This window comes from Carcharhinus amblyrhynchos, chromosome 9 (genome assembly GCF_965287045.1).
Source record: "Carcharhinus amblyrhynchos chromosome 9, sCarAmb.v2.hapA, whole genome shotgun sequence".
Classification (NCBI taxonomy): Eukaryota; Metazoa; Chordata; class Chondrichthyes; order Carcharhiniformes; family Carcharhinidae; genus Carcharhinus; species Carcharhinus amblyrhynchos.
This window is the reverse complement of record NC_137332.1, coordinates 111,519,915-111,541,805: the sequence shown is the minus strand read 5'-3', so window position 1 is coordinate 111,541,805 and position 21,891 is coordinate 111,519,915. Positions and strand designations below refer to the sequence as shown.

Genomic DNA, 21,891 nt, shown 5'->3' with positions numbered 1-21,891 from the left:
TGCCTAATGAGGGCAGATTGAGCTGGGGGGAGAGCTGACTCCAAAATCTGGTGTCGAGAAGAATGAGGGGTGCTCTCTCTGAAATGAACAACATTCGCAGAGGACACAACAGGATGGGAGATCTGTCTAACTGGGGATGTCTCGAACCAGGGGCTCATAGTCTCAGATTAAAGGCTAAGAATATTATCACATCCCCTGGGACACTTGTAAAATTCTGGCAGACACCTATTACAGGCTTGTGAGTGGAGTGTCAGTAATACTCATTAATGTTCCTTTAGGAAAGGAAACCTGCCATCCTTACCTGGTCTGGCCTACATGTGACTCCAGAGCCAAAGCAGTTGACACTCAACTGCCCTCCAAGGACAACCATGGATGGGCAATAAATGCTGGTCCAGCTAGCGACACCCACATCCTATAAATGAATTCATGCTGCGTGAAGTATATGGGCAAGGAAAGGGCTTATATACAGGGCCCATATAATGGTGAACCATTCTTAAGCTTTGAGAAATGTCTGGTAAATTGAAAAGCTCATTCTGCAGTTGATGATGCCCTAGTGGTAGTATCGCTAGGCTATTAATCCAGCTAATGTCCTGGCGGTTTAGGGTTCGAATCCCACCATGGCAGGTGGTGGAATCTGAATTCAATTTTAAAAAATTATCTTGAATTAAGAATCTACTGACGGAACCGTTGTCGGAAAAACCCATCTGGGTTCACGAACATCCTTTAGGGAGGGAAATCTGCCATCCTGATTCGGCCTGGCCTACACGTGATTCCAGAGCCACAGCAATGTAGTTGACTTTACAACTGCCCTCGGGCAACAGGGGACGGGCAATAAATGCTGACCCAGCCAGCGACACCCGTGTCCCATGAATGAATATAAAAAAAAACACGGGGCAGAATTTTCACTTCCCGCCCACCACTGGATTGGTAGCGGGCGGGACATGGACGATGCAAAGGGCTGTTGACATCAGCCGGGGTTTTCTGGCCAAAATTGCCCAGGTTGTTGATCAGCTTCAAGTAAGGCCACCTCTCAAACTCAACACATTGCCACTTGACATTTCAGCAGTTAACGCGGGAACGGATGCTCGATTTCACAAGTTCTCAAAGGTATTGCTGCTGTTATTTTCAGCTTTGTAGCAGTGGCGCCTTCTCTGTGAGCCCCCCTTACCTTTGTGAAACGTGTGGTTGGATAATTCGAGGCTTGTCTGATTATTATCTGCTGTTACTTTCCGGTATAACAATTCTCCCCAAGCCTCTCATCATTTACCAGCCTGTAGCTCCAAGGCCGAGACACAGCTCGTATATTTGTCATTTCGCAGAAGTTTGAATATTTTGCACATTACGTATTCCGTGGAACAGAATCAGAAGCTAGAGGTATGTCCTCTTCAATCTTGTTAGTGGACACGTTCCTTTCTTGGACATAGCTCGAGTCCACTCCACCATTCGATCATATGCTTCTCGCCCCGATTTTCCCTGTAACCCTTCAACCCATTAAAAATCCATCTAACACCTCCTTAAATTTACTCACTGGCCCAGCATCCGCTACCCCAATGTACGGTGGATGCTGGGACTGAGTTAGATTTAAGAAGGAGTTAGATTTTTAATTGGTAATGGGTTGAAGGGTTACGGGGAGAAGGCAGGAAAATGGGGATGAGAGGCACATCAGCTATGATCGAACGGCAGACTGGACTCGATGGGCCAAATGACCAAATTCTGCTTCCATATCTTACGAACTTATGGCGAGGAACTGCAAGGGCTGAGGAAGGTGGCTCACCAGCAGCTTCTCAAGGGGCAAAAAGGGATAGGCAGCAAATTCTGGCCTAGCCAGTGACACCCTGCAAATTTTTTTATATATAAATCACCTAACATTTACACTAATACAAGGCAATATGATCTCACATTGACTGCCCCTCCTGTTCCCCATTCTAGCTGACATTGGAAACAGTGTCCCATCCACTGGTCTCCTTCCTCACACCACGGGCACCACAGTGGCACAATGGTTAGCGCCAGGGACCAGGGTTCAATTCCCAGCTTGGCTCACTGTCTGGTGTGGAGTTTGCACATTCTCCCCTGTGTGGGTTTCCTCCGGGTGCTCCGGTTTCCTCCCACGCTCCAAAGATGAGCAGGTTAGGCGGATTGGCCATGCTAAATTGTCCGTTAGTGTCAGGGGAATTAGCAAGGCAAATATGTGGGGTTACAGGGATAGGGCCTGGGTGGGATTGTTATCAGTGCAGGCTCGATGCCTGAATGGCCTCTTTCTGCACTGTAGGGATTCTCTAAACTCTCCATGTTGTTGCTTCGCAAATTCATGCCTGTAATTTTTAAGTTTATTTATTAGTGCAATAAAATTACTGTGAAAATCCCCTTGTCACCACACTCCGGTGCCTGTTCGGGTGCAAGGAGGGAGAACTTAGCACGGCAATGCACCCTAACCAGCACATCTTTTGGACTGTGGGAGGAAATCAGGGCGCCCGGAGGAAACCCACGCAGACACGGCGAGAACGTGCAGACTCCACACAAGACAGTGACCCGAGCCGGGAATCGAAGCCAGGTCTCTGGCACTGTCAGGCAGCAGTGCTAACCACTGTGTCATCGTGGTATTGCTCTCTATAAAGATGGTAACAGGCATTTTAGGAGGTTCTGGGGGGCTTATGAAAAAATCGTTAGCTGGGTGCGACTTCTAACTATGCAAGCTATCAAACATGATTAATTCTTTCTCATATTCACAATAATGACTATGTGCTGAAAGCTATTTTAATTTTTCTCAGTATCACCTGTGACCAATTTTGGGCTGCTCATTTATACCACAGAACTGGAATCAGGTGACCAAGTCCAGTGACAGAGGATGCTTGAGTTTGGTTCTGTTCTATAGCAGGTTTAACCACAAGACAGAAGAGCCTCAGAGAGTATTCTTGTGGTATAACCTTCATGTGGAACTTTAGCAAATGGAAATAAAGTCTTTAAGGTGGACCCATTGAACAGCATGTACTACACAGCCTGGACGGAAGGGTTTAATAAATGAAATAAGGTGAGGAAAAATAACCATGGGAAAGGATGACACAGGTTTTTTTTAATTTGTTTGTAGGATGGGTGTGCCACTGACAAGCCAATGCTGGTTTCTCATCCCTAATTAGCACTAGTTAACGCTGCTGCCTCACAGCATCAGGGATCCGAGTTTGATTCCTGGCTTAGGTCACTGTCGGTGCGGAGTTTGCACATTCTCCCTGTATCTTGTACTCCAGTTTCCTCCCACAGTCCAAAGATGTGCGGGTTAGGTGGATTGGGTGTGCTAAATTGTTCCTCAGTGTCAGGGGACAAGCTTGGGTAAATGCATGGGTTTATGGCTATAGGGCCTGGGTGGGATTGTGGTCTGTGCAGCCTTGATGGGCTGCATGGCCTCCTTCTGCACTGTAGAATTCTATGATTCTACGAAAAGATGAGCAGAGTTTTTTATTTATTTGTTTGTGGGATGGGTGTGCCACTGACAAGACAATGCTAGTTTCTCATCCATAATTGCCCCTCAAAAGGTGGTGGTAGGCTGCCTTCTTGAACCATTGCAGTCAATGTAGTGTAGGTACATCGCACAGTGCTCTTGGGAAGACAGCTCCAGGATTTTGACCCAGTGACAGTGAAGGAACTGCAGCCATATATTTCCAGGTCTGGATGGTGACTCGGAGGGGAACGTCCAGCTGATGCTGTTCCCATGTACCTGCTGCCCTTGTCCTATAGGTTTGGAAGGTGCTGCCTAAGGAGCCTTAGTCAGTTCCTACAGTGCATCATATAGGTGGTGGAAGGGATGCTGAGCAAGGTGCTGCATTGTGCTATGGGGGTTTGGAGCTGAACTCACCCAGGCAAGTGGAGAATATTCCATCACAATCCTGACTTTTTGACTTTGGGGAAGGTGTTCCTCACAGCAGGATTCCTAACCCCTGGCCTACTCTTGTAGCCACAGTATTTCTATGTCCAGTCCAGTTTCTGGTCAATGGTATCAGCACTAAACACTGGCCAGTCAGCAATGCTCATCTCCCAGGAATCAATAAGAACAGCAGTCAACATGGACACAGCAAGCTGGGTAAAAAGTCTGACAACACCAAGTTTAAGTCCAACCAATTTATTTGATAGCAAACTCACTAGCCTTCGGGTTTGTCCCTTCGGCAGGTGAATGGAGAGTTCTGCAAGCTGACCAACAGGTTGAGGGTTAAATGGTGATCAGGAAGCCAGCTTTTAGAAATAAATAGTGTCACAAAAAGTTTCTATGCTTGGACTCAAGTGGGCAGAGGGGGCCTCAATTTAACATCTCGTTGACAGTGCAGCACTCCTTCAGTACAGGGCAATCTAGATCATAGACTCTGGTACCTGATGTGGACTTGAACCCACGATTCCTTTATGACTGACAATCACACTTGCTCTCTTTCCCCAAGAACTGCTCCCAGCAAATAGAAATAGTTTCCACATTTGAAGAATACCAACAATGCAGGAGACCATTTGTCCCACTGAGTCTGCACTGAATTCCAGCAGGGCATCCCACCAAGGGATTATCTCCATAACCCCATGCATTCACCTAATTCCCCCAACCTACACATTTTTGGTCACTAAGGGGGCAATTAAGCGTGGCCAGTCCATCTAACCTGCACATCTTTGGCCTGTGCAAGGAAACCAATGCAGACACAGGGAGAACGTGCAAGTTCCACTCTGGAATGGAACCCAGGTTCCTGGCACTGTGAGGTAATAGTACCACCCTTGCCTTAACCATTCAGGTGGCTACATAATACACAAAGGATGCATTTTCTATCCATCACAGGGGTGATACAGTAGCTAGCACTAGTCTCAGTGCCAGGGACCCAATTCCCCTTGTGTCTGCATGGGTTTCCTCCCAGTCCAAAAGGCCTGCTGGTTAGGGTGCATTGGGTACACTGATGGAGAACTTAGCATAGCCAAACAGGCACCTGACTGTGGCAACTGAAGGGATTTTCACAGTAACTTCATTGCAGTGTTAATGTAAAACCTACTTGTGACTAATAAATAAACTTAATCTACATAAAATTGGACACAAGGATACCATAAACCCAAAGTCACTTCATCTGGACAGTCCTTGAAGTTAACAGAAGAGGGACTCAAGAAATAAGCTGATTTACATTGTAAGGTGAAGTGGGGGTCATAGGCAGGGAAAGGACAATAATTTTTGATGGCTTTAAAAATAATGGTGTAACAGAGTTAAGCATTTTCCAGTCAAATTGCAATGAAAAGCAGATGTAGGTCACAAAGTTGCCAAGAGCCCTGACCTGGAATGGGAGCTGTGATCCGAAACTTCCTGTTGACCAAACATGGGGAGTTGTTTACTTCAGTTACACACAATTGCATCAAATTTTATAGGTTTTACGTGAGCTGCACTATCAGAACCAAACATTACCTTTTCACAAGTAATTGCATTTGCTGTTTCTGGAAGCACGTCAAATGATTTGTGGATGAGACATGTTTGTCTTTTGTCTCTAGCAATAACTCCAGAGATCAACCATTGTAAGAAATGCATTCTCAGAGATCACGAGGGCAGATTCTACATGGGGACAAACCTGGCCACTTTGTTCTCATTGGGTGGTGTTTGTTTTAACTGAACATTACCTTTTTAAAAGCAAAGAGTTAAAAATTCAATTAGAGTTAACATTCAGTTGAGAGTTAAAGTACTGCGACTGAGTGTTAAATAAAGGATGATTGTTATGAAAATTAAGAGTCAATTCCTGTTTGTCACATTGGAGGGTATTTATAAAAGCCAAGGAATAGAATTCAGATATCTGGCTCATCAATATGCTGCCCATTGGACAGTCAATGAAACTCAGCAGCCACTGGTAATGGTGCTCCACGTGGATTAGATTAAAAACAGGAAAAATTATACACTGCGGAGAGATAAAATGACTAATTCCCAAGTTAATTCAAGCTTCTGGAGCTCACAACTACAGAGATATCCATAAACTCAACTGAGAATAAAGCTTAATGTCCCTGTACACTCAAACATGAACATACTGCTCTTCTCAAGGTGATGAATGGCATCTTCCTCCTCTCGAGTTTTTCCAAATTTGGACTGCAATGGACAGGAAGCTTCCCTCCAGCAGTCACAATTCTACCCATCCACTCTCTTAACGGCCTTGCCCGGGACTATATGTTCCTGCCTTCAGCACATTGCAGGGAACAAGCAATGAGAAGTTGCGAGTTCCCCAACCCACAACCTTCAAAAGGGAAACCTGCACCCTGGGGTCAATGGTCAGGACCGGAATAGAGTTAAACTATGATTACAAGTTGCACTGCTTCCCAAGTGGTCCCCAGTGTCGAGGAAGAGACATCCACCAGTGAAATAAATGCCTTTTTGAGGACTGGATCAACTCGCAACCAGTTTTCAAATTAACCAACACACAGCCTGTTTAAATGAACATTTATTGACACATTTGGCAGCTAAAATATCTATTTCTTCTTGGAGACACCGACTGTGCGCCCTCTCCTGCCTGTGGTCTTTGTGTGCTGGCCACGCACACGGAGACTGCAAAGAGGGGGAAAGAGAAGACAAAAGTTAGAGGGAATCTTTGGAAATATAATAACAAAAGCAAATTACTGCGGATCACCAGAATCTGAAACCAGAAGAGAAAATACTGGAAAATCTCTGCAGGTCTGGCAGCATCTGCACGGAGAGAAAAGAGCTGATGTTTCCAGTCCGGATGACCCTTTGTCAAAGTGGTTTGACTTGAAACATCAGCTCTTCTCTCCTCAGATGCTGCCAGACCTGCAGAGATTTTCCAGCATTTTCTCTTTCAGAAACAGTTACTAAAACCTATCCAAGGCTGAAAGAACTGTTCACTCACTGCTGAACTCATTACTCTAAGAGCAGTAACATGACATAACCAAGGGCCTTTAAATTTATGAAATGCAAAATGACCACAAGGGCCCTCGAGTCTATCCCACTGCTTAATAAGATTGTGACTGTTCTGAAAGACAACTCCACACCCATTCACAACACCAGGAATCCTGGTGTGGGTCACTGTCTGTGCGGAGTTTGCATATTCTCCCTGTCTCTCCTCCAACTGCTCCAGTTTCTTCCCACAGCCTGACAGACATGCTAGTTAGGCGCGTTGGTCATACTAAATTCTCCCTCAGTGTAACCAAACAGGCACCGGATTGTGGAGACCACTGGGTTTTCATAGCGACTTCACTGCAGTGTTAATGGAAGCTGACTTGTGACACTAATGAATAAACTCTAAACATTATTATTATTTTTGAGCAGAATTGTTCACTTTAGTTGAAAGCAGGTTACCGCAGGCAAATAGTTCAGAACTAAAGGCCTGGGAACCCCGTAGTTAGCAAAATTCATCTCAAAGTTTCTTACGTGGGAACACATATTGCAACATTATGAATAGGTGTATTCATTGTGGAGACTTAGGATGGAAACGTGCCCGGATGTGGGATCACGTATCTATCCAGTTTGGTAATGATTACGTGGTAACATCTACTGTGACTCCTGCAGTGAGCATCTTGGAGGTTACCAAGCAACAGGGAAGTGACTTTAGCCAAAATGGGACTTCACGTCCTGATTTAATGGATGAATGAGATATCATTACGCTGGACGGTAGAATACAACTGGTTGAGGTGAATGTTAGGGATCATTATTGATGTGCATACACTAAAAATGTAATTGATTTTAAGCTAATGCAAAGTGGGAATGATTGATAAGAAAAACTATAATTGATGTGATTTTGATTGTACATGTTAATAGTCGCTCTCAGAGCTACTTAACCCTTTTGGTGATCTCTGAGCAACTGCTTGTTTTTCTTTGAATAAATGTTACGTCTTTGTAGAAAGATACCTGCCTCATGAGTATTGTAAAGTTAAGACAGTACTGGTCATCTCGATTGACCCCACAACAATCATATTGCATAGCAGGACAAGTTTGAAGAGCCTGCCAGCCTCCTCCTCCTCATTATTGAGGCATAAGGTTACCTGTAAACTCCAATGGATTCAGGACCGGTTTATCTAATCTCTCCTTATAGCTGCACTCCCCCTCCCTCCCCAACTCACAGACAACAGGCAACGATGGCAATGGTGTGGCAGCACATGTACCTGTCGACTCGTCAAGCGCATGGTTTGGATAGTGTGAACAAGCCAAAGCCTGTTCCCATCCAACACCCATCAGCACTCAAACATAGTTTACCAGAATATGGAAACTCAGGCCAACTTTAAACAAATTTACCACCAATGAACAGAAATAAGTGGGCGAGAGGTTTGTGGTTCTATACTGCATGGAAAATGTGTCTGATAAAATCCCAAGAGCTTGATGGCAAACAGAGTGGTTAGCACTGCTGCCTCACAGAGCCAGGGACCCGTGTTCAATTCCCAGCTTGGATTGCTGTGTAGAGTCTGCATGGGTTTCCTCTGGGTGCTCCAGTTTCTTCCCACACTCCAACCTACCCAAGCCCTACTCCCCCAACATATTTACACTATTAATCCTATTGACACTAAGGTCAATTTAGCATAGTCAATCAACCTAATGTGCACATTTTTGAAGTGTGGGAGGAAACCCACGCAGGGGAATATGTGCAGACTCCACACAGACAGTGACCTGAGACAGGAATTGAACCCCAGTCCCCGGCACTGTGAGGCATTACTGCTAACCACTGCGCTGCCCCAAAGAGAGTAGAACAATTTTGCATTTATATAGCATCTTTTACAGAGTCTACGGTGCAGAAGGAGGCCATTTGGCCCACTGAGCCTACACTAACAATCCCATGCAGGTCCTATCCTCATACATTTTCTTACTCTCCTAATCCCTCTGACACTAAAGGAGCAATTTAGCTCAGCCAATGCACCTAACCCGTTCATCTTTGGACCGTGGGAGGAAACCGGAGCATCCGGTACTAGCTAGGGTGAATGCATGGGGTTACGGGGATAGGGCCTGGATGGCACTGTGGCCAGTGCAGACTCGATGGGACAAAAGGCCTCCTTTTGCACTGTAGGGATTCTACAATTCCCGCTCTGCAAACCCAGAAGACAGCACGACCGAATCAGGAGTGGGCGATAACAATGCTGGCCCAGCCAGCAACACTCACGCCCCATGAAAGAAACAAAAAAAAAGAAAAACCCCTCAGGAAGAGTAACACTTGGAGCTGCGGTGTGGCTCTTACCCCCAGAAGTGTCGCAGACCCCTGTGCGCACGAATCTTCTTCAATCGCTCCAGATCCTCACGCAGTTTGTTATCCAGGCCGTTGGCCAAGACCTGAGATCACAGAACAATAAATCAGTTCCCGTGTATGATGGGAGCTGGACACAGGCACACAGCCACCTGTATCAATACAACACCCTTTAACACAGCAAAACACTGCTAAAATATCACACCAAAACATTCAGGATGGTCAGGCTGGTAACCAAAAACATCTGAGTTTCTCTAAAGGAGGAAGAGGAGAGAGGTGTGGAGGGAATTTCAGAACTGGGGAGGCAAGGCCACCAATGGTGGTGCAGCAACAATGGGGAGTGCACAGGGGGGCTGGAATTAGAGGGCCACAGAGACAGAGACAGAATCACAGGGCCGCAGAGACAGAGAGAGAGAAGGAGGTGGGGCGAGGGTGAGGTATTTGAAAACAAGATTGAGGATTTTAAACCACACTGGTACAAAACGCCACAACATACATAGCACAGCATAGAATGACACGTACTGAAGTTGGTTGAATGGCCTGTTTGTGTGCTGTGGACACAGTACAGTGCACTCAGGACCGTTCCACCCACACACCACTGTTCATGCTCTACATCAGCCTCCGCCCACCCAAACACACCCCACATCCCTTTGTCCTGCGACTCAGTCAGACCACAAATCTATCTGCCAGGCCAGAGAGAAGAATAACCCGTTCCCTCAGGTGTCCCTGGTGGACACAGAGGCTGATCAACACAGGACTGGGGTGGGATTTGTTTCCTGATGACATACTGGTTGTTGAATAGATTTACACAATATAAGCAGACACACAGAGGACGAAGGGGGCTGACCCCTCCCTCGGTCAGATCTGCAGGAGGCACATGGACCATCACAGTAAGAAACTCGGCCTGTGCAGATCTTTCTTTCTCAAAACTCTCAGGTTTGGCTGAGAAAGTTCCAATGAGAATACGTTGGCAGCCCCGTTTTGTACTGAAATTGGACATAAACATCATACAAATAAAGAACAAAGAAAATTACAGCACAGGAACAGGCCCTTAGGTTCTCCACTGCACCGACCATGCTGCCCGATTTAACTAAAACCCCCTACCCTTCCGAGGACCATATCCCTCTATTCCCATCCTATTCACGTATTTGTCAAGATGCCCCTTAAAAGTCACTACCGTATCCGCTTCCACTACTTCCCCCAGCAACGAGTTCCAGGCACCCACTACTCTGCATAAAAATCTGCCTCGTACACCTCCTTTAAACCTTGCCCCTCGCACCTTAAACCTGTGCCCCCTAGTAATTGACTCTTCCACCCTGGGAAAAAGCTTCCAACTATTCAATCTGTCCATGCCTCTCAATCTTGCAGACTTTTATCAGGTCACCCCTCAACCCCCGTCACTGCAGTGAGAACAAACCAAGTTTCTGCAATCTCTCCTCATAGCTAATGTTCTCCATATCAGGCAACATCCTGGTAAAAAAACTTTTCTGTACTCTCTCCAAAGCCTCCACATACTTCTGGTAGTGTGGCAACCAGAATTAACACTATAGTGTACAACTTAATTAAGGTTCTATAAAGCTGCAATATGACTTGTCAATTCTTAAACTCAATGTCTCGGCCAATGAAGGCAAGCACGGCGTATGCCTTCTGACTACCTTCTCCACCTGCGCTGCCACTTTCAGTGACCTGTACACCCAGATCCCTTTGCCTATCAAAACTCTTAAGGGTTCTGCCCTTTACTGTACAATTATACTGTGAGACTGGAGGAACACCTCCCCAAACCTCTCATCACCCAGACTTGAGCTGCACAACACCCACCACCACCCCCCCCCACCCCACACTCCCATACTACTACCCAACCTCACATTAGGTCAAGACAGAACATCGGTGAGTGGCTGGCATTTTACAGGAACAGCTCAGTAACCGACCCTCGAGTAACTGAATCTCAAATAACCATCCCTTCAGTACCTGGCTGTATTTTCCATCTTTAACATCCTTCTGCCTGTTGAGGAACCAGTCGGGAATCTTGTACTGACGAGGGTTCTGCATGATTGTTATAATGCGCTCAACCTGTGGTAGGAAAGGGAGAGAGCAGTCACAGTCTCAGCACTCGATCCGATCCCAGCTGTCAGCACTCAAACACACCCCCCCCCCCCCACAACTGACCACCTCTAGTCCGATTCACTCAACACCAAACCACAGACCCCTGTACAGACATACTAGGACAACAGCTAGAAATGTGGTCAGAGTTAATTCTCAACAGAGTAGCTCATAAGAGAGGGGCAGAGGTTTAGAGCTTAGGATCAACTGAAGGTACGGCCACCAACAATGCAGCTATTAGTTATACAATCCCAATAGGGCAGGAGGAGGCCACATGGCCCATCGAGTCAGCACTGACCACAATCCCCACCCAATCCCCATCCCTGAAACCACATATTGACCTTGCTAGCCCCCAACATCGAGGGATAATTTAGCACGGCCAATCCACCCAACCCGCACATCTTGGAGTGTGGGAGGAAACCCATGCAGACACGGGGAGAACGTGCAGACTCCGCACAGACAGTGACCTGAGGCCGGAATCTGCCTGGGTCTCCGGTGCTGTGAGGCAGCTGTGCTAACCACGGTGCCACAAACAAACAAGCGTGCAAGTGAAGCAGCGTCTGAGGGCTGCTACACGGGAGGAGGTTATAAAGATAGAGAGGGTGTTTTTTTTTGTGTCACAAGACAGCTTACGTTAACACTGCAACAAAGTTACTGTGAGAATCCCCTGGTTGCCACACTCCAGATGCCTGTTCAGATATACTAAGGGAGAATTTAACGTGGTCAATGCACCTAACTAGCACGTCTTTCAGACTATGGCAGGAAACCGGAGCAACTGGAGGAAACCCATGCAGACACAGGGAAAATATGCAGACCCCATACAGAGAGTAACCCAAGGCATGAATCAAACCTGGGACCCTGGCACTGTGAAGCAGCAGTGCTAACCACTCTTGCTAACCACTCTGCCACCAAGGCTAGTTTTAAAACCAGGGTATCAATACACCAAAGTATATCAAAAGGTGATGAATTAGGACATGTCTGAAGATCGTGTTACTTTTGTGGGTAGATGAGCTAAAAATAAAGAAATTCTTCAGCGTATGAAAAGGCTCTGCCTTAGCAGGATTAAAGTGGGCACAGTAATTGAATGTGAAAGTCTAGTTAAAAGGTGTATTCATAAAAATACAGCTAAACATGTAAAACAGTTCCAAAAGAGGATTCTGAGTAAGCTGGGTAACAATTTAATTATAGATTTTACAGCACAGAAACATTTACATTTAGGCTTCATACAAAAAACCTTCTTTCCATCAATATATCCCTCCAACCACCACCTACCCCCCCCCCCCCCTCAAATTATTTATCCTTAAAGGCACTATGCTTGTCTCACCACTCTGTAAACAAAGAATTCCCCTGTTGAATTTATTAGTGGCGCTCTCATATTTATGGCCCCTAACTTGCCCACAAAAAACAAACAAAACTTTTACATCCACTCCATTGAAACTGTTCACAATCCCTCCACCCCATTGAATCTGACGGCACGGAAGGAAGCCGTTCAGTGCAGGAGGCAGCTGACAAGATGTACAGGGAAAGGATGTTTCCTCTTGTGGGCGAGTCCAGCGCTAGGGGCACACTGTTTGAAAATGGAGGGTTGTCCTTCTCAGACAGAGGCGAGGGAGGAGAATTTTTTTTCAAGAAGGCTGTACGATCTCGAACACAGTCTCAGGGGGTGGTGGGGGGGAGGTGATCTTCTGGACTGGCAGGGCAAGGCCCAAGGAACTGAATCACCTACTTCCACTCTGATCTTCTATGTTGTGCAAGTTTGTGCCCTGATGCCCTATTAAAGTTTAATCTGTCAATTAACTGTGCAATTGGCACTGTTCATACCATTCCAATGACACTTCCTCCACATCTTTCCCAACAATTCAGGCCACCTTTCCTCTGACTGACACACACACACACACACACACCTCAGAGCAACCTATAGGACTCTGATACCACTATCACTCCGTGTTCACCCAGCATCGATAGTTGTCATTGATGGAGCAACCACAATGTTCAGTCTCCTTTGATCTGATGACACCATGCAATCTTACCTCATCCTCAGAGAGCTCACCAGCTCTCTTGCTCAGGTCAATATCGGCCTTCCTCAGCACCACGTGAGCGTAGCGCCTCCCGACACCCTGACAACAGGAGAAGATCATCAGAATCAACAGCAGTCGACAACAGTCCATCGACACGGATAAACATTCAAACTGATCAATCTGCCCACCACCACCCACACTCAAAGATGACAGAAGTGACATGACAGGAGTTAGGGAGGAGAGAATAAATCTCACCCACACCATTTCATTGTTGAAATGGTCTGGTTTGTTAGCACTCTTGCAGTCTGGTCATTCTGGTGGATTGAGACCCCATCCACCCTGTAGGATTTACACACATTGCTGATCCATGCCTGGTGGCATGGTGGTTAGCAATGTTACCTCACAGCGTCAGGGACCAAGGTTTGATTCTAGCCTCCAGTGACCGACTGAGTGGAGTTTGCATATTCTCCCCCGTGTCTGCATGGGTTTCCTCCCATAGTCCAAAGACGTGCAGGTTAGGGGAATGGGGGGGGGGATTCCGAGTTTGCACATTCTCCTTGTGTCTATGTGGGTTTCCTCTGTGTGCTCTGGTTCCCTCCATTGTCTGAAACATGTGCAGATGAGCCATGCTAAAAATTGTCCCTCAAGTAAAAGATGTGTAAGGTAGATGGATTGGCCATGGGAAATGTGTGGTGTTACAGGAAGAGAGTGGGAAAGTGGGCCTTGTCTGCAAGACATAACATTTTAGGAGCAGAATTGGGACATTCAGCCCCTCGAGTCTGCTCTGCCATTCAATCATGGCTGATAAGCTCCCATTCCCTATCAGAGCGTCAGTGCATACTCAATGGCCTCCTCCTGCACTGTAGGGATTTTATGATGCTCGTTTCTCTAAATCCAACGCTCCCCCAGCCGTTTAGCTTAGTGTGGTGGGCAGCACCTTGGCGATGGTGCGGAGTGGGAGGCAGGGAAGAGATAAAATACAGGTGCCCGCCTGCATGACACGTTACTCTCTCCTGATGAATCGCAATGGGAGGCGGCTTGGGCACAGTGGAGGAATGAAAGGCCCATGTTCACCTTGCACTTTCCACAAGCATAGGACATCTTTTACAGAATATCAACATGGTCAAAACATGAACGGAGGCTATTGAGCCCACCCAACATGCTGGTTCAAAGTGTCATTGCTGTTGCAGTGTAGGAATGCACTCATTTGAAATACTGTATCAACAGGGAGGCTGAGGGGAGATGGGGGGGGAAACACCCCTTAAAATAACACATTCCGTGCATGTAGGCACAAGGCAGTGCCAGACCCAGTGTGGGAAGTGCCTGCAGCTTTTGAGAGAGGGCATTTACTTGTGCCCAGTACTCTTCAGGATCACACAGTGGGGTTTACCTGAGTCTATTCCACTGTACCCCAGTGGACACATCGAATGGCAGAATGTACACAGGGGGCTGAACCTGTTCCAGCAGCTCACACCAGGCACAGCGTGGGGTGGATCTCAGAGCAGGTTAACCACAGATGGGACCAGGACAGAGTGACTGAATGGCAGCACACTACAGTTTGCACATGTTGCTAAATGGGAACAGCTCTACAGTGTGGGTGGGGGAACGATTTCACACTGGGAATCCCTGCACCAATACGGAAAGGACACAGGAGTTAGGACTGCCCAGAATATAGTAAAAATAACACATGCAATAACTGGATGCTTCAGCCCAGTACCTGAAGAGCAGAGATTCATAGGATCCCTACAGTGCTGAAGGAGGCCATTTGGCCCTTCACATCTGCACTGACCACAATCCCACCTAGGCCCTATCCTCAACTCCATGTATTTACCCTAGCTGGTTCCCTCAGCATTAAGGGGCAATTTATCACGGCCAATCCACCTAATCTGCACATCTTTGGACTGTGGGAGGAAACTGGAGCACCCGGAGGAAACCCACACAGACACAGGGAGAACATGTAAACTCCACACAGACAGTAACCCAGGATCAGGAATTGAATCCAGGTCCCTGGTGCTGTAAAGCTGTGCTGCCCCGAGACTGGGGATGGACAGCAAACAAGCTCTGACAAAGAGACTCTATTCTCTTGCCACGGATGCTGTCAGGTCTGCTGAGATTTTCCAGCATTTTCTGTTTCTGGGGTAGATTAGAAATACTGCCCTAGCCAGGGAGACCAACATCCTGTAAATGATTAAAGATAATGCCAAGGATTAATCTCAGGACAAGGAGAGCTGGCCATTTCTGACCAGGGCAGCAGTGAGCGAGAGTGAGAAGTGAGAGAGAAAGGAAGGCCAGCTTTCACCCACCCGGCCATTATCACACCTCGAGCAGGCACAGTTACCATACTCCCAAGTGTGTCCTGGACCACCTTAACTGAAATAGATTATAAACTACATCACCCAGGTCAGGGTTTTCTAATTCCCCACATTCACACACAAAAATCTGGGATGTTTCCACAAGGGGCAACTGTATACAGCACCACAGCAAAAAATTCCAAACACACTTAAAACCTGCTAGATAACTCTCCGAATTCACCAGCACGAACAAGGCCAGTTACAATCCCTCCCCACCCCTTCCCCTGCACTGGCATGTGCCCACCTCCCTAACCCAATGCACCTTTACACTTGCATTAAAAAGGAAAACTGGCTTGTGACTTGTAATATTTAGTACTTATTCCCTCTGACGCAGCATAACCACATTCAATTCTTTTGAGACAACCACCATCCAGTTTCACAGAGAAGTTACGGAATGAAGCACTGAGCACCAACGGTGAACAGACCAAATTATCTTTAACCATTCAGAATGAGCCTGTTAACCTGCCTGTCACAGAATCCCCACTGTGCAGGAGACCATTTGGCCCACCAACTCAGCACTGACCACAATCCCACCCAGTCCCTATCCCCGTAATCCCACATATTTATCCCACTAATCCCTGTAACCTACACATCCTGGGACATTAAGGGGCAATTTAGCACAGTCAATCAATCTAACCCGCACATCTTCAGACTGTGGGAGGAAACCGGAGCAGACCCACACAGACACGGAGAAATGCACAGACTCCACTGACAGCGACCCAAGGCCAGGAATCGAACTCGGGAGCCTGGTGCTGTGAGGCAGCAGCGCTAACCACTGTGTCATCCTTTATATAGCACCTTGTACACCCACCATTTGCCCCAAAGTGCGTTTGAAGTCTGGTCACTGCTGCTACACAGTAAAGGCAGCAGCCAATTTACCCACAGCAAGCTCCCCCAAACTGCAGTAATTTGATTTTAGTGTTGTGGAGTGAGGGAAATGTATTGGTTAGGACACCAGGGATAATGCTCGTGTTTCTCTTTTAAAGCAGAGCCTTGGGAGCTTTCACATCTACCCCAGAGTGCGAGTGGGGCCTCAGTTTGAAGTCTCATCTGAAAGCCACGATCTTCGACAATGCAGCACTCCCTCAGCACCACACTGGAGCATCAGCCCCAATCACTGCATTCAAGTACCCAGAAGAGGACTACAGCCTGGAACCCCGTGACTCAAAAAGCTTCCAACTGAGCTGCAGCCAACACTTCAGGGAAAATTGAACCCGTTTCCAACATGGTCCCAACGTTCAGATACCACACTGAGCACGATAGTTACAAGGGACCATCAATTCTTACCTTGATGGCGGTGATAGCAAACGCTATCTTCCTTCGCCCATCAATGTTGGTGTTGAGGACTCGAAGAATGTGCTGAAACTTTTCGGGAATAACCAACGACTAATAAAAAAAGTTAGAAAAAAAAATTAAAGCAACAGTATTAACCTTCCTGTGCAACAATCAGACTTTTTTAAAAAAATGAAACCCTACAGTGCAAAGGGAGGTTATTTGGCCCATCAACTCTGCACCATCTCAGAGCACCCCTCCAATCCTTGTAACCTCACTCATTTAATGCACTAATCCCCCAAACCTACTTATCTTAGGACACTAAAGGGCAATTTAGCATGGCCCAGCATATCTTTCAGAATGTGGGAGGAAACCTGAGCACGCAGAGGAAACCCACGCAGACACAGAAGGTGTAGGCTCTGCAGACAGTGACCCAAACCAAGAATTGAGCCCGGTCCCTGGCACTGGGGGGCAGCAGTGCTAACCACTGTGCCGCCTTTTCAATGTACTCCCTGCACAACAGCCAATACGTTACAATAATACAAGTGTTCCAACATGACAGCAAAGCTCATTCCTGATTTGATTCATCATTGTCATATTACTATATAGTGAAAGGTATTGTTTCTTGCATGCTATACCAATAAAGCGTACCGTTCATAGAGAAGGAAAGAAAGTGCTGAACGCAGTGTTACAATCATCACTAGGGTGTAGAGAAAGATCAACTTAATGCGAGGTAGCCCATTCAAAAGTCTGACGGCAGCAGGGAAGAAGCTGTTCTTGAGTCGGTTGGTACATGACCTCAGACTTTTGTATTTTTTCCCGACAGAAAAAGGAGGAAGAGAGAATGTCTGGGATGCATTGGGTCCTTGATTATGCTGGTTGCTTTTCCGAGGCAGTGGGAAGTGTAGACAGAGTCAATGGACGGGAGGCTGGTTTGAGTGATGGATTGGGCTACATTCACGACCTTTTGTACTTCCTTGCCGTCTTAGGCAGAGCAGGAACCATACCAAGCTGTGATACATCTGGAAAGAATGCTTTCTATGGTGCATCTGGAGAAGTTGGAGAGAGTCATAGCAGACATGCCGAATTTTTTGCCTTCTGAGAAAGTAGGGGCTTTCACCCAACATGGAAGAAGATCAGGTCATACTTTAAAACTATGCCACGATGCAACATTACAAAATGATACAGCACACAAGGTGGTCATTCAACACTCAAGAGAATTCCAGTTAGCCTTCACTCATTCCCTGTATCGCTGCCAATTTTCTCTCCAGCTGATGCGACACGAGGAAAATGCTGTGGTCCGGATCTGGAATGCAAAGTCTGAAATTGTGATGGAGGCAGATTCAAATCACACCTTTCCAGAGCAGATTGGGCAATTATCCCAAGAGGAATAAATTGCGAGGACAGGAGGAAGCGGGACCAGTGAAACAAACGTGGAGAATGGCAGCAGGAACCTTCCTGAAGACAAACATTTTAGCCTCCTCTACTTTGTGGTAGCATATTCCACAGGTTCACCACTCTTGTTGTGAAGAAATTTCTCACTTTATTCTAAAAGGTTTACTCCTTATGCTTAGACATTTAGAGCCAGTATATAAAAAGCAGAATTTATGCCTTTGATCTCTACTGTAACCCACAAGTATTGATCCCATTCCTTTTTGAAAGCTTTTACTGAATCTGTAATCCCAACATGACCAACACATATCCTAACTACAAGGAAAATCACCCCATTGTTACTAGGCAGCAGAGTGGTTAGCACTGCTGCCTCTCAGCGCCAGTGACCCAGGTTCGACTCCCAGCTTAGGTCACTGTGTGTGGAGTTTGCATGTTCTCCCCGTGTCTGCATGGGTTTCCTCCAGGTGCTCCGGTTTCCTTCCACAGTCCAAAAGGCATGCTGGTTAGGATGCATTGGCCATGCTAAATTCTCCCTCAGTGTACCCGAACTGGCGCCGGAACGTGGCGACTAGGGGGTTTTCGTTGTAACCTCATTGCAGTGTCGATACAAGCCGACTTGTGACACTAATAAATAAACTTGAGACCTTGCAGACAAGTCACAAAATTCTTTATCTACTCTATCTAAAATTTTCATTTTAAAACGCTTCAAATCACATCTTTCCTCAACCATCTCTGCTTCAAGGAGAATAAGCCCGGCTTCTCCAGTTAACCTAAGCAACCATAATTACTCCTCAAAACCATTCTTCCCCCAGGTGGTGGAAAGGAAGGAGCAGGAGGAGGAGAAAGGAGGAAGGAGGACGAAAAGGAAACAGTTCAGCACCATTCATGTCCTCAGACCAGTCCAAAGTGTGTTCCAGTTGATCCACAGCTTGTGAAGCATAGGCACTGTTATAATCCAGGAAACAATTCAGCCAATTGGTGCACAGCAAGATTTCACCAACAGCAAAGCCATATCTTTTCTTTCAGCGACGTTTACGGAGAGATCGACTTTCACCTGACACCGGGGACCATCCCGCTCTGCTTCAGACAGTGACGATCGGTTACATCCCACAGGGCCATGATGCAACACTTGCTCTGAAAGACTGCGTACCTCCGATACTACAGCACTCCCACCAAATTCCACTGGAGCTACGGGTCTTTTGTGTTCCAGTCTCTGAAATGGACCTTCAAACGTTACAACCTGCTGACCAGCAGGTCAGAGCTGCCAGCCACTGAGCCATGGCTGAACTCAGTGCTGAAACAGTATTTATTTTACATAGTTGACCAAAACTTCCCAGTTTTTGCAATCCACACCAGGTTACACCTGTCTGATGTGGATGCTTCCTCTTGTTGGAGAATCTAGAAATAGGAGTCACTGTTTAAAAATAAAGAGTTGCCCATTTAAGATGGAGACGAGAATTCTTTTCTCTCGAATCTCTGGAATTCTCTTCCCCTAAAAGGAAGTAGAGGCAGAATCTTTAAATATTTTTAAGGCAGAGCTAGATAGGATTCTTGAGGGAGCTCAGTCCATCACACAAACCAGCCTTCCACCTGTAAAGTTTCCCACTGCCTCAAAGCAGCCAACATAATTAAGGTCCCCATGCACCCCAAACATTCTCTCTTCCACCTTCTTCCATCAGAAGGAAAGATACAAAACTCAGACCATGCATCAACCAACTCAAGGACATCATCTTCCCTGCTGCCATCAGACTTTTGAATAGACCTTCCTCTCACTAAGTTGATCTTTCTCTACACTGACTGTAACAGTACATTCTGCACTCTCTCCTTTCCCCCTGCGAACTTTATGAATGTTTTGTCTGTATAGCACAGAAGAAACAATATTTTTCATGGTATCACAATACATAGAATTCCTGCACTGCAGGAGGCCATTCGGTCCATCCAGGCCCAAGCCTACAATTGCTCACATTTTCCCTGCAAATCCCCCCAATATAAAAGGGACAATTTTGCATGACCAATCCACACTTTTGGGCTGTGACAATAATAAATCAAATCCTTCTCACAATGCTGTTCCTATCACTGTGTGGTTATGACCAACAGCGCAACAGGTCATCCCTGACAATGACAAAGACAAAGGAAATTTTGTAAAATCACTACAGTTCAGAAGGAGGCCATTCAGCCCATCGAGTCTGCACAGATCACAATCCCACTCAGCCGCTATTCCCATAACCCCACAGATTTACCCTGATAATCCCCTTGACACTGGAGTCAATTTAGGATGGCCAATCAACCTAACCTGCACATCTTTGGACTATGGGAGGAAACCAGAGGACCTGGGGAAAAACCACACAGACACAGGGAGAATGTACAAGCTCCACACAGACAGTGACCCAAGGCTGGAACTGAACCTGGGCCCCTGGCACTGTGAAGCAGCTGTGTGAGCCACTGTGCCGAATTTGTCTATCTGTAAAGGGTCACGCGTTCCTGGGAACACACTTCCTCCAAAAAGGAAGCTGAAGCAGAATATTTAAATACTTTTAAAGCAGAGATAGATAGGATTCTTGATTAACCAGTTTGTGCGTGTGGGGGGGGGGGGGGGGGGGGGTGCAACTTTATCAAGAGGTAGACAGGAATTTGGGATTGAGGTTACAATCAGATCAGCTGCAAATCTTATTCGAAGAAGCCACTGCTCCTCATCTGTATTTGTTCCCAACCACCTTGGTCAACACCAAGGTGTGAAAACAGACCAAGCAGGATCATTCCCCCCAATGCAGCCTGTGGGATCTTGCTGTGCACAGAAGTTTCCCTACGTCATATCAACACCTGCATATTGAAAATAAGATAAACCCTCTGACTGGCTGTGAACCGTTTACTTCCCTCGTGAAAGCCAATATATAAATGCCCCCCACCCCCCCCAGTTCCTGGCTCACTCCACTCCCTGAAGCCTGCTCCGGAGGCACCTCTGCCCCCCCACCCGGGCGCTCAATCCCCGCCCGCCCCGCTGCAATTCCCCCCCTTTCCCCTCTCCCGGGCCTCAGCCGCCCCCCTTCCCGCCGCCCCCGGCCGCTGCGGCGGTCGCCCGGCGGCGGATGGCTGCCGATTGCACACGGCCGACTCACCATGATGGCGGTGGCGCTCAGCGGCTAAAGAGAGAGAGGAAGTTGGTCCCGCGGTTTTATCGCGCCGGGCCGCCGGCTTCCGGTGTCTGCGAGTCCGCCCCGTTAAATCTTCCTCCCAAGCCGCGATTCCCCTCGAACAGAGTCCCGGCTCTCCCAGCATCTTCAGCAATCGAAAAAGAAGCAATTAAAAATTTAAAAAATAATAAGCCATGGATCGATGGGACCGACCCAAAGTGCTTGAAAACCACTGGGCTTTGTAGTTGATCTGTATTCCCAGAACTGCCACAGTGCAGTAGGAGGTCATTCAGCCTTCTACTAGCTCTCCAAACCAGCATTGTGATTCAGTGCCATTCCAGTGCCCTTCCCTTATATCCCTGCACATTGTTTCTATTCAAACAATCAACAGTGGGTGACACAGTGGCACTGCTACTTTGTAGCAAGAGGGAACCCACACTGGATTCCAGCCTTGGGTGAC

General features: G+C 46.9%; 1 protein-coding gene across 1 annotated transcript; it reads right to left on the bottom strand.

Annotated features, from left to right (window-relative positions):
- Positions 1–6,409: 6,409 nt before the first annotated feature.
- On the bottom strand, positions 6,410–21,526 carry rps18 (ribosomal protein S18). The gene is made up of 6 exons (XM_080196412.1): positions 21,417–21,526; positions 16,924–17,022; positions 13,298–13,384; positions 11,136–11,237; positions 9,162–9,253; positions 6,410–6,529 (listed from the first exon to the last, which is right to left on the bottom strand). Exons 1-6 carry the CDS (start codon positions 21,417–21,419, stop codon positions 6,454–6,456), a joined length of 459 nt encoding a protein of 152 aa, XP_080052538.1. The 5' UTR covers positions 21,420–21,526; the 3' UTR covers positions 6,410–6,453.
- Between the last annotated feature and the right edge of the window lie 365 nt (positions 21,527–21,891).

Excerpts from the sequence above, each read along its gene's own strand:
- rps18 (XM_080196412.1), bottom strand. Across the intron at positions 13,385-16,923 it reads TTGCTATCACCGCCATCAAG|GGTGTCGGGAGGCGCTACGC; the intron begins GTAAGAATTGAT and ends TCCTGTTGTCAG. Across the intron at positions 9,254-11,135 it reads AAGATGGAAAATACAGCCAG|GTCTTGGCCAACGGCCTGGA; the intron begins GTACTGAAGGGA and ends CTGTGATCTCAG.